Source organism: Pelecanus crispus, chromosome 4 (assembly GCF_030463565.1).
Source record: "Pelecanus crispus isolate bPelCri1 chromosome 4, bPelCri1.pri, whole genome shotgun sequence".
Taxonomy (NCBI): Eukaryota; Metazoa; Chordata; class Aves; order Pelecaniformes; family Pelecanidae; genus Pelecanus; species Pelecanus crispus.
The window spans coordinates 16,698,047-16,711,880 of record NC_134646.1 but is presented as its reverse complement, the minus strand read 5'-3'; the positions used below and the strand labels follow the sequence as shown (position 1 = coordinate 16,711,880).

At 40.3% G+C, this 13,834-nt stretch overlaps 1 protein-coding gene across 1 annotated transcript in view; it reads left to right on the top strand.

The window, feature by feature from the left end:
• The first annotated feature begins 1,312 nt into the window (after nt 1-1,312).
• ZNF827 (zinc finger protein 827) overlaps nt 1,313-13,834 on the top strand; it is an 80,752-nt gene continuing 68,230 nt past the window's right edge. The window contains exons 1-4 of the mRNA XM_075709438.1: nt 1,313-1,355; nt 3,555-3,635; nt 3,738-4,748; nt 9,549-9,721. Coding sequence (XP_075565553.1) covers nt 1,313-1,355; nt 3,555-3,635; nt 3,738-4,748; nt 9,549-9,721 — 1,308 coding nt within the window. The remainder of the gene's footprint in view (nt 1,356-3,554; nt 3,636-3,737; nt 4,749-9,548; nt 9,722-13,834) is intronic.

Below are 13,834 nucleotides of genomic sequence, written 5' to 3'. Positions count from 1 at the left end.
CTTCTACCAAATGAAGTCAGTGAGAATTTGCCTCTAACTCTGAAGTTACCTCTTCTGGCTTTGCAACTTCAATGTTGTTTCTTACCCATGTTTAGCATTTCAGGCTGCAATAGAAATGAAATGCCGGGAGCTTAACGTTCATAAGTAATTCTGTAATAACAAACTATGGTATGTTTATGGTGGAGAGAAGAAATTTAAATGTGGTATTACATTTCTATTCCTAGCTTTCAAGGACTTCTCACTGGAGGTCCTTAGCTGTGTTGCGAGAGAAGGGAAAAACACGTCATGCAGATCTGCTGCCACAGATGTGAAGTTTCTTGACAGACACATGGAGGTTGGCTCCTGTTTCAGACAAACCTGGTCTAGGTGTCCCGTGAACCCTCTGAGTTCTGAGGGAAGGTTTTATTTAGTGTGAAATCATAGGAAAGTTGGTGGATTGGGCTGATTTCTCCTGGAGTTCTCAAGCTTGTTCAAACTCACAGGCTCACAAGTCAATGTGAATTACAATCCTGCCCCAAAGGCCTTGAATGGCAACTTTGCTTAGAAATGAAATTGCCAGGCTTCACTGTTATGCTTCTAAACCAGTTCACTGCTGTTTAAAAGGAGGCTTGACTGAGCTCATGATAAGACACTGATGCTGGCTTTTCCAGTATTAACCTCACAGCCTTAAAATACAGTGGACTTGATACTGCAGCAACTGAGGGAATTACTGAGAGGAGGAAAATTAGAACTGTGTCAGCAGTTAGAGGACTGGTTTCTGGGTACAGAAAGAAACTGCACTGATGGGGAAAAAAAAATCCAGCTGGCTTTTGAGATAGAGATGCTGCAAAGGAAATTCACCCTGTGTTATGGAGACCGCTTGGAGATTTGAGAGTGCTGGAGTGGTTACAGGTAGATTAGCAACAGGAGGGGGAGCTCTCACTGCACTACCCACAGAGGAGGGAAATTCTGGACTTGGTAGCAAGCCTTTAAATGAAGGACTACTGCACTCCTGCTGCTCCCTGTCAATAAAATGTTGGAGGCTGCTCTTCATACAGGCAAGACCAATGGAGAATGTGCATGTCTGGAAAAAGAAAGGCAATCCATGTCCTGTTCCTATCTCTTCTGCTATTGCTACCTTTTTTTTTTTTTTGGTTCCAGGTATAAAGTTTTACTGTCAAAGCAAGCTGTATTGCAGCTGTGCCATAGCAGATGCAGTTCCTTTACCCCCATCCTTACCATCAGCTTCAAATACCAGTGTCCTCTTCCTCATCTACTGAGAGTGCTCCCTGAGATGTCAGCTTTAGAGAGGATGGATAGATAGTGAAAATACATGTGGGACATTACTTTTATGGTTAGAGCAAAAACTGGTGCAGGTGAGAAAGAATAATTCATTTCCAGTGCAAGTTGGATGAACAAGATTGAGAGGTTTTTAAAACAGTGTTATTTAACTGGTATTTTAAAGGCTGGTTGCGACTAGGAAACATATCAACATTAGGAAATTGAAGTACACAGCAAGGAACAGAGAAATTTGGGGGTTTAGTAAGCTGGAGATTTCTCTAAAACAGAAACCCACTTCCTCTTATAACCTCTTACATTTACCTGTCTCTCAAACTGTAATTTTTAGATGACTTTCTGAGTGAAGGGAAATGCAATTCTCCCTCCCTATTTATGGATGGGGAGCAGAGACACAGAGAGAGTCGGGTTTGCAGGGGAGAGGAAGGGTTGTTTTAACACAGACAGAAGTAAGCAGATACATGGATGTAAGTGGTAGGATGCAGGCTAGCTCTGGCTCAGAAGCTGTGTAGTGGTGTCAACTCTAGGCTGTGTCCCAGAGGATGTGCCCTGCTCTTGGTGTATCAGTTCAGGCAAAGAGCCAGTAAGATGCTTTTTTGGCTTCCAATCCAGAACTTGCTTGCATGTGGGATGAGTGGATGCATCTCTCATCTGAGTGCACCCAACTGTACAGACATGCCTCAAGTTACTTTTTAATGTTCACAGGATGAAAAGGGAATGCATTCAGCTCTCCTTTAACCTGCATAAGTGCTGGCTCAACTGATTAGCATCTATCTTCTTTATTTGAATGTGCATGGTATTGGCCTTTATGCACATGTTATTGTTAATCTTGCTGTCTCTGTGATGTTAACTTGGATAATATCAAAATAATTTTAGGTAAGTGCTTTGGGTTTTGCTTGGCTTTTGTTTGTTTTGAATAGGAAAGATGCTAGCCCTCTTCTGCTTGAATTACTAATCTAAGGTAACTGAGTGGTTTTATTGTGGGCTCTTAAAACACTGGTGAATTTTTTTCCAAAGGGTTGTGAGTAAAAGGAACTTACTGTGAGAGACTATTCCTCATATTCTGTATAACACACACAAAAAAAAAATCTTTGCTTTCAGAGTATATGTTGGTATCTCTACGCTCATGATACATTTGGCTGGGTTTTTCCTCCTTAAATTCATTGGGTCAAAGCAATAATATAAATCTTAAGTTTTTATTCATCAACTTCTCTTCAAGTTTTGTAATTTGCTGGAATTAAATAGGGAATCTGGGAATAATATATGATCATAGATACAGTACATATCATGCAGGCTTATTTCCAGAAAGTCAGTGGAGGGTTATATTAAATCCTTTTGTTTTGCTGTAGTATGATTACAAAGATTCTTTTGTAGCTTGGGACGTTGAGTCTTAAAGCGAGAAACGTGAGAGGTATCTGGCAAGAGAAGATAACGTGAATTTAATTCTAGCATTGCTGTTGTTCTTAACTACATTCTGATTGGCCAGCAAGATCTGCAGAAAAAGTCTTGGTCATGTCTGTATGACTTTGAATACCTATCAGGAAGAAGAGCAATCCAGGGTCACAGTGCTTTAAATACTGTCAGTTAGGTCTCAGGAGAGACTGAGATGTGTTGCAGTTACCGGAGAGGAGAAAATGTAACTAACTGCAGAGAGACCCACACCTTTTTTTTTTTTTTTCTTTTTTTTTTCTTTTTTTTTTTTTTTCCTCTTTTCAGCTGAACTAAGTTCAGTTTAGGATGGTCTTTAAAACTTTAACATTAATGAAAAGTGACAAGCAAATGACAAGCAAGTTGTGCCTGTATAAGAAGAAATAAACCCAAAGATTAGTTTTGTGTGTATGATAGTCCTTTCCCAAATAGTTGGAGAGATGACAGCTTTAGCCTGCACTCATGTATTAGTCATTTCAGCTATTCAGGAATGAGTTGTGTATTATTGGTACAAATTTTATTTTATTTTAGATAGGGGTCACTGCAGGATTGGGCTGAGATTTAAAGTCACTGGAAGAAACTACTTTGAGTAGCTACACACCTGATTGGCTTTTGAAGGCGTGCCTGTGCTAGCTGTACAGAGGCACAAGTATCCAGTAATTTCTGGGCCTGTTAAATCCCTGCTTTATACCACAGGGTTCATAATATTTTGCAGGATGTACAGACTATACCAATAATGAAATATTTGCAATGTATGAATATATATTTGTATATTTGCATTGTTGCAGTTTTTGCTGGTTTAGTTATGCTGACCAAAAGATGACAGGCTTGTCATGATTTTGTCTTCAAAGACTTACTCATTTTCAAAAAACTTTTTCCTGGTCACTCAATCCAGGCTGATGCCAAGTCCATGCACTTTAGGGGGATGTTAGGTGACTATTCAGGAGGGTCATGCAGAGGCCAGGCATACTTCATGCTGAGAAGCTATTTTATGCTGATTTGGGAATAATACTGTTGTTCTTGGTTCCACACAGATGGTACCAGACAGGAAGAAGTGGAAGGTGAACTCAGTGAAGAAGAACGCTGGTTTGGAAATTCTTCAGAAACTCATTCAGAAGCGTCATATGGAGAAGTCCAGGAGAACTTTAAGTTGTCTCTTGAGGACAGAATCCAAGAGCAGTCCACTTCCCCAGATACTTCTTTGGGAAGTGCAACTCCTAGCAGCAACACAGCGGAGCTGGGATCCATTGAAAATGAGGCACTAAGAGACACATTACAGAGCAAAGAGCACCTTTCTCCTGATGTGTCATCTCTGTGTGAAGAAGAACCTCCGGGTCCAAATAAGCCACTGAGTAGTAACCTGAGGCGGCTGCTGGAGGCTGGCTCCCTCAAGCTGGATGCTGCTGTTACAGTAAATGGCAGAGTTGAGTCCCCCGTAAATCTTGGCTCAAATCTCTCCTTCTCTCCACCTGCTCATCATGCCCAGCAGCTAAGTGTTCTTGCCAGAAAGCTTGCTGAGAAACAGGAACAAAGTGACCAATACAATGCAAGTAGTCACTTTATATGGAATCAAGGTAAGTGGCTGCCAAACTCAACCACCACCTGTGGTTTGTCCCCTGATTCAGCTATCCTGAAACTGAAAGCTGCAGCCAATGCCGTTCTGCAGGACAAATCTCTTTCAAGGACTGAAGACACTATAAGATTCGAATCCTTTTCCTCACCTTTTAGTTCTCAGTCAGCCAGCTCCACGTTAGCAGCTTTATCTAAGAAAGTGAGTGAAAGAAGCATGACTCCTGGGCAGGAGCACCCGCCTCCGGCTAGTTCTTTCCTTTCTCTGGCTTCCATGACCTCTTCAGCTGCCCTTCTCAAGGAGGTTGCTGCAAGGGCTGCAGGCACCCTGTTGGCTGAGAAGAAGAAAACGCTGGTTGCTGAGGATCCCCTGCAGCTTTCAGAGATGAAGCAAGAGAAAGCAACTCCACCACAGTCTTTGGAATTACTGTTACTGCCAGTCCCTAAGGGAAGAGCATCCAAACCAACTAGTACAGGTATGGATACGGTTTGAGCCACGAAGTAGAATATATTTGGTTTGCTATAGGCTTGTATAACATCTCTTCAACGGGTCTGGATTTGGTTTGATTCCATGTATTATGAGAATAAGAAACAGGTACTTTAGGTAAACAATACAAAAGCTTTTTAAAATACCACTTGAAGACCAAACTGTCACAAATGTTTCCATATTCAAAAGATATGAATGTACAGTTCAGTACTTGTTTGGTTTTTTTTTAATTCCATACAATGGTATTTCCCCCTCTTACCAAGTTCAGAATATGTCCACAAAAAATATTTAATGGAGACGATCAAAGAATCCCTGTTAGGGAGCTCACAGTATCTGTGAGCATGTACAAAACTAGTGCTTTTGAAATATTGGACAAGGGAGAATTCTCCCTCCTGCTGTCTCTGTCACAAATGGACTTTTGTACAATCGCTTACTACCCTGTCCTAATTTACCAGAGTATATTATTATGTTGCCACTTTTCATTAAAATTTTTTGCAGCAGTTTGGTATCTTACAATCCTTTGTCATTTTTAAAAAAAAAAAATAGTGAACTGCATTTCTCTAATTTGCTCAACAAGAACCATTTTACACTTCTGACTTCCCTCCACCAGTTCCAGCTGTCGGCAGCCAAGGAATCAGGCTTATAGGGAATAAGAAGAAACAGTCTTGGTAACAAAAGCTTTCAAGAACTGGCAAGGCATGCAGGGAAATTTAAATGATCCATCTTCAAAATAAAAAAAATAAGGTTTCTTTCATCTCTGTCCATATAAAAGTTCGGATCATGGATTCGTATTTCTAGTAGAACATACAGCTTCAGGTGTCGTCAGTGTTCTCCCTGGAGTGGCGTTCTGCTGCAGAGGGGAAGGAAGCATGTCAGCTACTTTCACAAGATGCACAAAGTGGTTCAGTATATTAGAGCTTTATCAGGCTGAGTTTTTCAGGAATACTAGCTTGACTGTACAGGTGTAGCAAGCCAGTGTACAGACATGAAGCCTGACATGGGAGTTGTATAATTGCACTGTCATCTTTCTGAACTAGCCTTTTTGTTTAGGGATATTATGAGATCTGATCTGTCTCTGTGCAGCTTTTGGTAAAAACTCATAGTGCAGAAGCTACTGGATGGACAGCAATGCTCGTTCCTCCCTTGGAAGAGGAGGGGGAGAGATGCCATGAGGTGCAGTCGGTACCATTTTTTTTGCTCTGAGTTACATGTGTTCTACAAATGCTTTGCTGGTGTGTTTTGCCAAGGCAATTAAAGTGGCAAACTATTCTTGGCATGCGTCTGGCCTAAGGTTTTCATTAGTTTAGATGAAGTCCTTTTTGGAGTAACATAAGCTCAACCAAGAAAAGGTCCTTTCGTGTGGGAATAGGAGTACCCACACTGGCTACACCAGTGTGACTGTGGGCATTAATTTAATGTAATTTTCCCCATGAAGACTGGCCTTCGTGTAAGAAAGGCAGCAATGTATAGAAAAGGGGTGCAGTTAAAATTTATTTGAAGTTATTAGTTTATTTCCTGCTGGCAAAAAAGCTGTTCACATCATAAGTTTTTACTGGGGAAAAGTAAATGCTTGTAGTAAAATCCAGGTTCTCTAACCAGCAAACTGTGGGATTTGTCTGTGCAGCTTATACTAGGGGAGTGCTCTGTACCAGCAGGCAAGTGTGCTGGTAGTACTGGCACTTTATAAACTAGCTCTGATGCAGCAAATTCCTAGCAACCATTCTCGTTGCTGAAGGCCCAAGCATACTGTGCTGCTAAAAGATAACAATGGGGGCTGATTGCCTCAGGTCCTTGGTAACCAAGGAGCAACTATTCATTTTTTATAATATATGGGACTAGTATCCCAAGAGGAAGGGTGTTTCCTTTCAGTTCGTACACGCTGGGCCAATGCCAGTTGGCATCCAAGCAAACTTTATAGTTCAATGTTCATAACAAAAGTTCTTTAAGTCCATTTTCTGATATGCTGTTAAGTTTTTCCTTTCTAAATAATTAACTGACTGAAAATAAAAAGCAAGCTGTTGGTTAGCATATCTGGATGTTGATTATGGACAGCCAGACTCCTTGATTCCTTCAGCCATAGAGGAATGCAGCTTGCAAAAAGAGGTCACTGTTCAGTGACCTTTGATTGAAGACTTCACTTCTGTAAAAGTTGAGTAGGGCAGCTCAGTGTGTATATTTGCCATGAAAATAAATGTCGTGTGTTCCTGATTCCTTTTGCACCTACAACCTTATGGCACTAAAAGCAGAAAATAGTATTTAATTTTATAATGTTTTATCTTTTTGTGTGTGTCTGCTCCTTGAGACATGGGGGTTTTTTGTCTTGTTCCTATGGAGAGATATCTTTTCTCAGTAGGCATAGCTTGAGAGGTGTTTTTTTTCCCCTCTCATACTTTGAACGTTTAAGGCACTGGTGAGTTTGCTTTGTTGTTAAAAATCTGATTCACTTACCCACCAGCAACATCTAGCTTTGGTTATGAGATCAATACTCAGCGAGATTAATTAGATGTCGACAAGTAAGGAACAGCAAAGATGGAGGCTATTTAAAGGGGAATATGTTAATAACAAGAGTATGCCTGCTGCTCTTTTGTCCACCATGTTGAGCTATTCGCTCAGAATTATTACAGGCAAGAAGCTGGAGCCATGGCTAATTGGAACATAGTCACCTCTGAAACTGCACATCAGGTTTGGTGGACCTAATCATTGCTTGCATAGGTCATAGTAAAGTGCTACAGAGAAGACTGTTTTCTATAACTGCGTTAATATTGCCAGTTTTATAAAATGCTCATGTATTTGTGATGAAATTTAAAAGGAAGCCTGGACTCTCTGTGAAAGTTCTGATGTTGTTTTTGAAAGAGTGTCAGTGGCAGACCCTTCCTTTACTGACTGAATGCTTGTCCGGTGTAACTTTTTGCCTGCAATGCTTGCAATTTTGTTCCTGAAGCTTCTTCGGGAAGCACTGGCTGATTCTCTCCTCACTGGAGTCACTCCCTCCAACGAATTGACACCGTGTGACATGAAATAGACATCAATATAAATGAAGGAAAGCTGAAGCCTATGATTTTTTTTTTCTTATGCTGAGGTTTATGTAGTATAGTAAAGAGCTAACATGGTTCAGCTTTGGAGAGCATTGACACAATTCCTGTGTGCCATTAATTGTCACTGTTACTGATGTAAGTCACATGCATTCAGTCCAGTTCTTTGCATATTTTGTAATGTGCTAAATTACAATTGATCTATCTTGTTTGCAGATTTATTTTTAATGGGGTGGAAAACAGGTAATAGCTTGTTACACATTTCTCTTCTGGATCCTTTGTGATGATAACCAGAAGCTGGAGAAAAGATATTATAGAAGGAAGAGAAAAGATGGGTAAAAATGCTACCAGTATATTTTTTTCTGTGGTTTGTCTTTCTGCTGCCTTTTGTGAAGAAGAAAGTAAAGATATTTAAAAACTGAAATACAAGCAATTATAGGATTGGCTTTGGCTTACTCTTTAGAGGTGCAGAGAGGGGAACAATTTGATAGTATGTTGAGCGTGATAGAATATTTCACAGGGAGAATTTCTGAACTTGCAGAAGTGCATGCTTTGACAATATGTCCTTTTTTGTACTTACATAATAACTACCTAATCAGTTGAATTATGGTGTTTTTGTTTCCTACCTAATAGTAAGAATTATATTGTAGGATATGACAAATCTTTCTGGAGGTTTTTATCATTTAGTTCCTCATCAAGGGAATTTGATGTTTGCTATATCCTTATTAGTAGGAAATAACTGATACTAATGAGATTAAATATTCTGAGAGAAATTCCAAATAGCAGGATGCATATTGCTGAGCTCTGGATATTTGAAAATAGTTTGTCTTTTACAGCGAGGAAAAAGGCTTCCAGTTCCACAGTAATACTAGGCCTTTCTTTATAATAAGCAGAGGAAATCATGGTGAGAGGATGAATGGATGGTTGTGTAAAGTCAGCAGCAGGAATTTCTCTTTCCTTCAACCTTGTGATGGTTCCACAGTCAGTAGACTAACCATATTTGCCTGATAAATGCCACCCAATCCTTTTCTTATCTTAGGTGAATTGGGCAGTAAAGCAGAGTGCAAACATTTAGGAAGGGAGTAGATTTAAAGCCCTAGCAACTAAAGGAGCAGAAGGAAACCCATGACCCAAAGACCCCTGATGGCTGAAGTTGCAGCAGCATCTGCTCAAGCCATAACTAAACAAGTTCAACAGCAGGGGTTCTGAAGTCATTCACTTCTGGAGTTAAATATATCTGATATGCAATACCAGCATGCTTTTCCATTCAGTTGTGGATTGTTCTATGCTTTATATCCCGCTCCCCTGCTGGCTGACGATCAGATATGGAAATGGATCATTTTTTAGCAGTTAAGTGTATTTTCCATACCCTACTACAGCTGGCCTTTGACAGGAAATGAAGCTGCAAAGTGATGATTATGAGAGACATCCATCTCAGTTCAGTTAAATTATAAGGAACATTAGGACCAGGTGAGATAGAGTAGCATCCCCTACTGATTAGCCAAAGGATGTTTGGGACATTAACCTTTAAAAATTATGGTGACCTTTCTTAGAGGGAGAATAAGTAGATTAAGGGGAAAAGGGATATGTAGGGGGAGGATCTGAAATTTCTGATACATGCTGTTGTTTAACTGATGTGTCTCTTTGCAGATGAAATTCTAGCATTGAAAAATTGTATCTTGAGTATGTTTATAAGGGGAAAGTATTTGACAAGTGGCTGTAAAGGATCCTCTCTTTTTCTTCCCCCTTCTTCTAAGCCTCAGAAGAAGAAGGAGGAAAACCTTTCCAGTGTCCAATCTGTGGTTTGGTTATCAAGAGGAAGAGTTACTGGAAACGGCACATGGTGATTCATACAGGTTTGAAAAGTCATCAGTGTCCACTCTGTCCGTTTCGCTGTGCGCGCAAGGACAATCTCAAATCACACATGAAGGTAAGGGAAGTGTTTACTGCCAATCAAAACACTTGAATCATCAATCAAACCTATTTCGTTTGCATTTGCAGGAACAAAATTTCCCTAGCTGTACTACTAATGACGCCTTTATTTAAATAAAGAGACCATAAAAAGAGAAAGAAGTAACTTTTTTCCCTTTGCTTGCCTTTCCGTTTTGTGCAATGTGGAAACTGGTTTGGGTTATGTCAACTTGGTGTGGCACAAGCTGTCTGTGACCGATTTAGTTCTGGACCTGGAACCACCAGAAGCAGGGATGTTAGCCGAGATGTGACACCACGCAAACACAGCAGTGCTGCTTTTCAGGATGCCAGCTAGTATCTGTATATGCCATTGTATCACACTAAGTGGGCATACCAACTTGGCCAGCACTAGCAGGGGATCTCCCCATTACTTTCTGTAGGCAGGCCTGCAGTTTTTACTTTTTTCTCGCTGTAGTTTTTAACTGCAGGCATTTCAGGAATGAAGGGTCCAAAATGAAATGAACGACAGATTATACTGTAATGTTTTGTTTTCAAATGTTTCCATTAAGTTTAAAGTGTGCTTTTAACTCAGCCTAAGTTTTAGGCTCAAAAGGAAGATGACCTTTTGAAGGAAGCAACATCTGTGTTGATATGGAAAAATATAAAGATGTAAAGAAACTTTCTGTCTGCTTAGCTGAAGTACTACATGGTTGCAACTACAAAGTGCCTGGTCTTGCAAGCTGTAGAACATGCTCGGTGACATAAAAGTGGTACCTGTCCCATTAGCCTGTGGATGAAGAAGCTGAAGTGCAGAAAGATCCCCTATTAATGCAGCTGAGTTTTATAACAACAGTGAAATGTTTTGTTATAGTTAGTATTTTGTCTGGTTTAGACAAATGTGTGTAACAGAGTACCAGGCTGGTGTGGAGGGGGACAGAAATGCCTGTTCAGCTTTTGTATATGCTATTGCAGAATCTGAGATCACTAGACAGGAGTCTAATCTTGCTTATACCCAAGTAACTATTCACTTCAGTGTAAATGATTTACATGATTCCACTGACCAGTACAGCAGATCTTGCTGTATCTCAGGTCCTTTCTAGGTCTGAAGTCATCCCCTTGAATTCTGAAGGCTCATCCTTAACTCTTCTACTGTGGATCAATGCACTATTCCCAGGCATCCTTGGTGTATGATGCTAATCCTTACCAGGTGCAAGTAGGTTTGGTGTTTATGGCTTTTTCTTTTAGGACTTGGCATTCCATGTTGACTAGAGGGCTCAGATGGCTGTCCAGAGTAGAAGATGAGTAGAAGAAATGGGAACACAGCATGATAAGAAAGGTTTTTTCTTTTCAGCTGTTGACAGCCTGCACAGAAGCATGCATCACCTAAAAGCTTGCTATTCCTTGGCAAAGACCTGTTGTCCCCTGCTTTGTAAAGGATATCCCTATGACTCCCTGCAGAAATTCTTGTTCTCTGCTTTTTTTGCCTTTTTGAAATTATTATTTGCAGGTTGAGGGCCTATCCCTTCCTTTTTGGCATTGTGATTTCCATAAGTGGTCACAGGTGGTATGTTGGAGAAAATTAGGGACTTTTTCACTGTCTCTGTGTGCTATCAAATTGATGGTTATCTGAAGCCCTTGTGCTCTTTTCTGCTCCCTGCCTAACATAAACCCCTTCATTAACTGAGCCCATGTCATCTTAAAACAGACCCCTTGTTCAAACATGTAACATGTAGTGTTATTTATTTGGTAATATAGTAATTATTACTATAATCATTAAGGCCAGAGTCAGGCCCAGAGCTGCTTGACACAATGTAAGAGTTTACAGCCTCCTTTAGCCTTACTGTGGAGATAAGATCTGAAGTCACCTCAGTCAATGCGGTCCAGTTGTACAGGTCATGATGGACCCAGTGGTCTTTGCTGGTAAAACTGCTCCCTATTTAAGATGAAGGCAATTGTCTTAAAAGACTAGATGGCCTGATTTGGTCTTTTGTCCTTGTTATAGTCTTATGGATGGATGTAAAGAATCACAAGTACAAAAGTCTGAAAGATAACGTTTTACCTTAATTTCAGTGTGTTTCGTACACTTTTCTCAATTGAGTAGGCCATTTGTAAAAATATTTTATATTGCATCAAAATTGAGGCAGGTGAATGAGGTAGGGGCATGTTAGTCATGTGTCCAGCAGTGTCAGACATAATTTGAATCCTCTTTGGTGAAAGTATAAATTGATAACAAGGTTAAAAATAAAAAATATCAGATTTCTTTTCTCATTATAAAAAAGTGCTGCTTTTAAATCTGTATGTAAATAAGTATGAGATTATAATAACTGACACATACATAAGCCAACAGTGTTCAAAATGGGATGAATACACATCAGAAATGGTACAGCACATCTGGGAGCTACTTAGGATGCAGCATTCTGGTTATGCCAGTCGGATGTTTCAGTTATCTTCGTTGTCCTAGGATCCTTTGGGAGCTACCTGGCCTTATCTCTTTTCTGGCAGGCAACCCACGAAGATAGAGCTGCCTCTAGCTCTCCGTCCCTCTCTCCCTCCCCACGAGTCAACTGTGGCTGCAGGTGAAGACACATTTTTCAAAACCAAAAAGGCTGCTCAAAATTAGGGTACTAGGCTGGTGTTTGTCATTCATTATAAGCCAATTTTTATTCTAGGATGCTATCACAAGCCAAGTTTTTTTCCTTTATGCTGCTTTTCAGTTTTCAGGTTTCATGTTCTATTGATAAGGATGATGGGCAAAACCTGTTGAGGTGTTTTGTCTAGCTGCAGTCCTCAAAATCTAATAGTGTTGTCTTTGTTTCCTCCTAGGCAGCATAGCCCTGAGCTGAAGCGCGTCCTCTTTTTTTCTAGGTTCTTGTAGGCATTTTCCATTGAAACTGGTCTTTTAGAGATTTAATTTCCATGAGTGGTTTGTGTGTGTGTCTCCATATGGGCCTTCCTCATTGTGTGTATCTTTAGGTTAACAAATAATAACTATATAATATAAACACTGTAATTTTATGGTAATTATGTCAGACTGATTGGCCCAGAATACAATGTTGCCAACATTTTTGGTGTCTTGTCCCCTGCTAGAGAAAATCTTAAGAGAGAGCTGGATTGATTCCAGCCCTGACCGTATTCAGATCTACACATGCTACCCACCATGTTGATGAAGCGTTCTTCCAGAAGGGCACTTTGCCAGGACCAACTCACAACTGGAGGCAAGGAAGTGAAAGGCAAGAAGGGAAGCAGAAGGAAAGTTTCCACACGCACACACAATGAACAAGGGAGGCTGAATAGACTGCCTTTTAAGGCACACAGTCTTATCTGTAATTGTTATATGACATCTAGATTCCACAGTGATAGGCACCTTAGAAAAATCCTAAAATAGACACAGTACAGAATTTTATTAGTCTGTTTTGGAGACAAATTATAGTACATGCATTACCACAAGTTTTGGCCCTTATTTTCAGGAATCTGGGTGTAGCATTACAGGACTTGATTCTGGTATCATAGCATGGTTTCCAGGGGTGCTGAGAATACTGAAAATGAAGCTGGGCAAAATGAATGGGTGACTGAGAGAGGTGTCTTGTCCAAGCAGGCATCAAGGGTTGTGCTTGAGTCCTTCTCTCTGTTTATCTAAACATATATTCAATTGGAATATGTTGTTTTCTTCTTGAGAGAGAGAGTATCTTAGGTACTACTTCTGCAGAAAGCAATGGAAAAGGGTGGTGTAATTCAGCAAGATGTATTCAGGCTTTTCTGTTTTTCCTAGTGGGGAAGTAGGGATTAAATTTACCTCAGAGCAATACCACAAGCATCAGTCAGACTTTGGCCAATTGGTGTCTTTGGATCATGCACATATCTTCCTCAGCAATTGGTGGACGGGTAGGCTGTGAGATCATACAGATATGTTCCAAGAAAGCAACAGGATATTAGCCTGAGCACTTGGAAGGGGGAATGAGGAAGAGGAGCATATGGCCAAAAATAATATCTATAAATGTTCCTTGGGCTGCTATACAGACATAAGGCAGAAATGGGTGAGCCAGCCCTTCTAGCAGTGGAAAAGAAGGTTGGCATTGTGAACATGTGCTGAAGCATAGCGGTATCACAGAAAATGAGGAAAGGGAAGATTGAG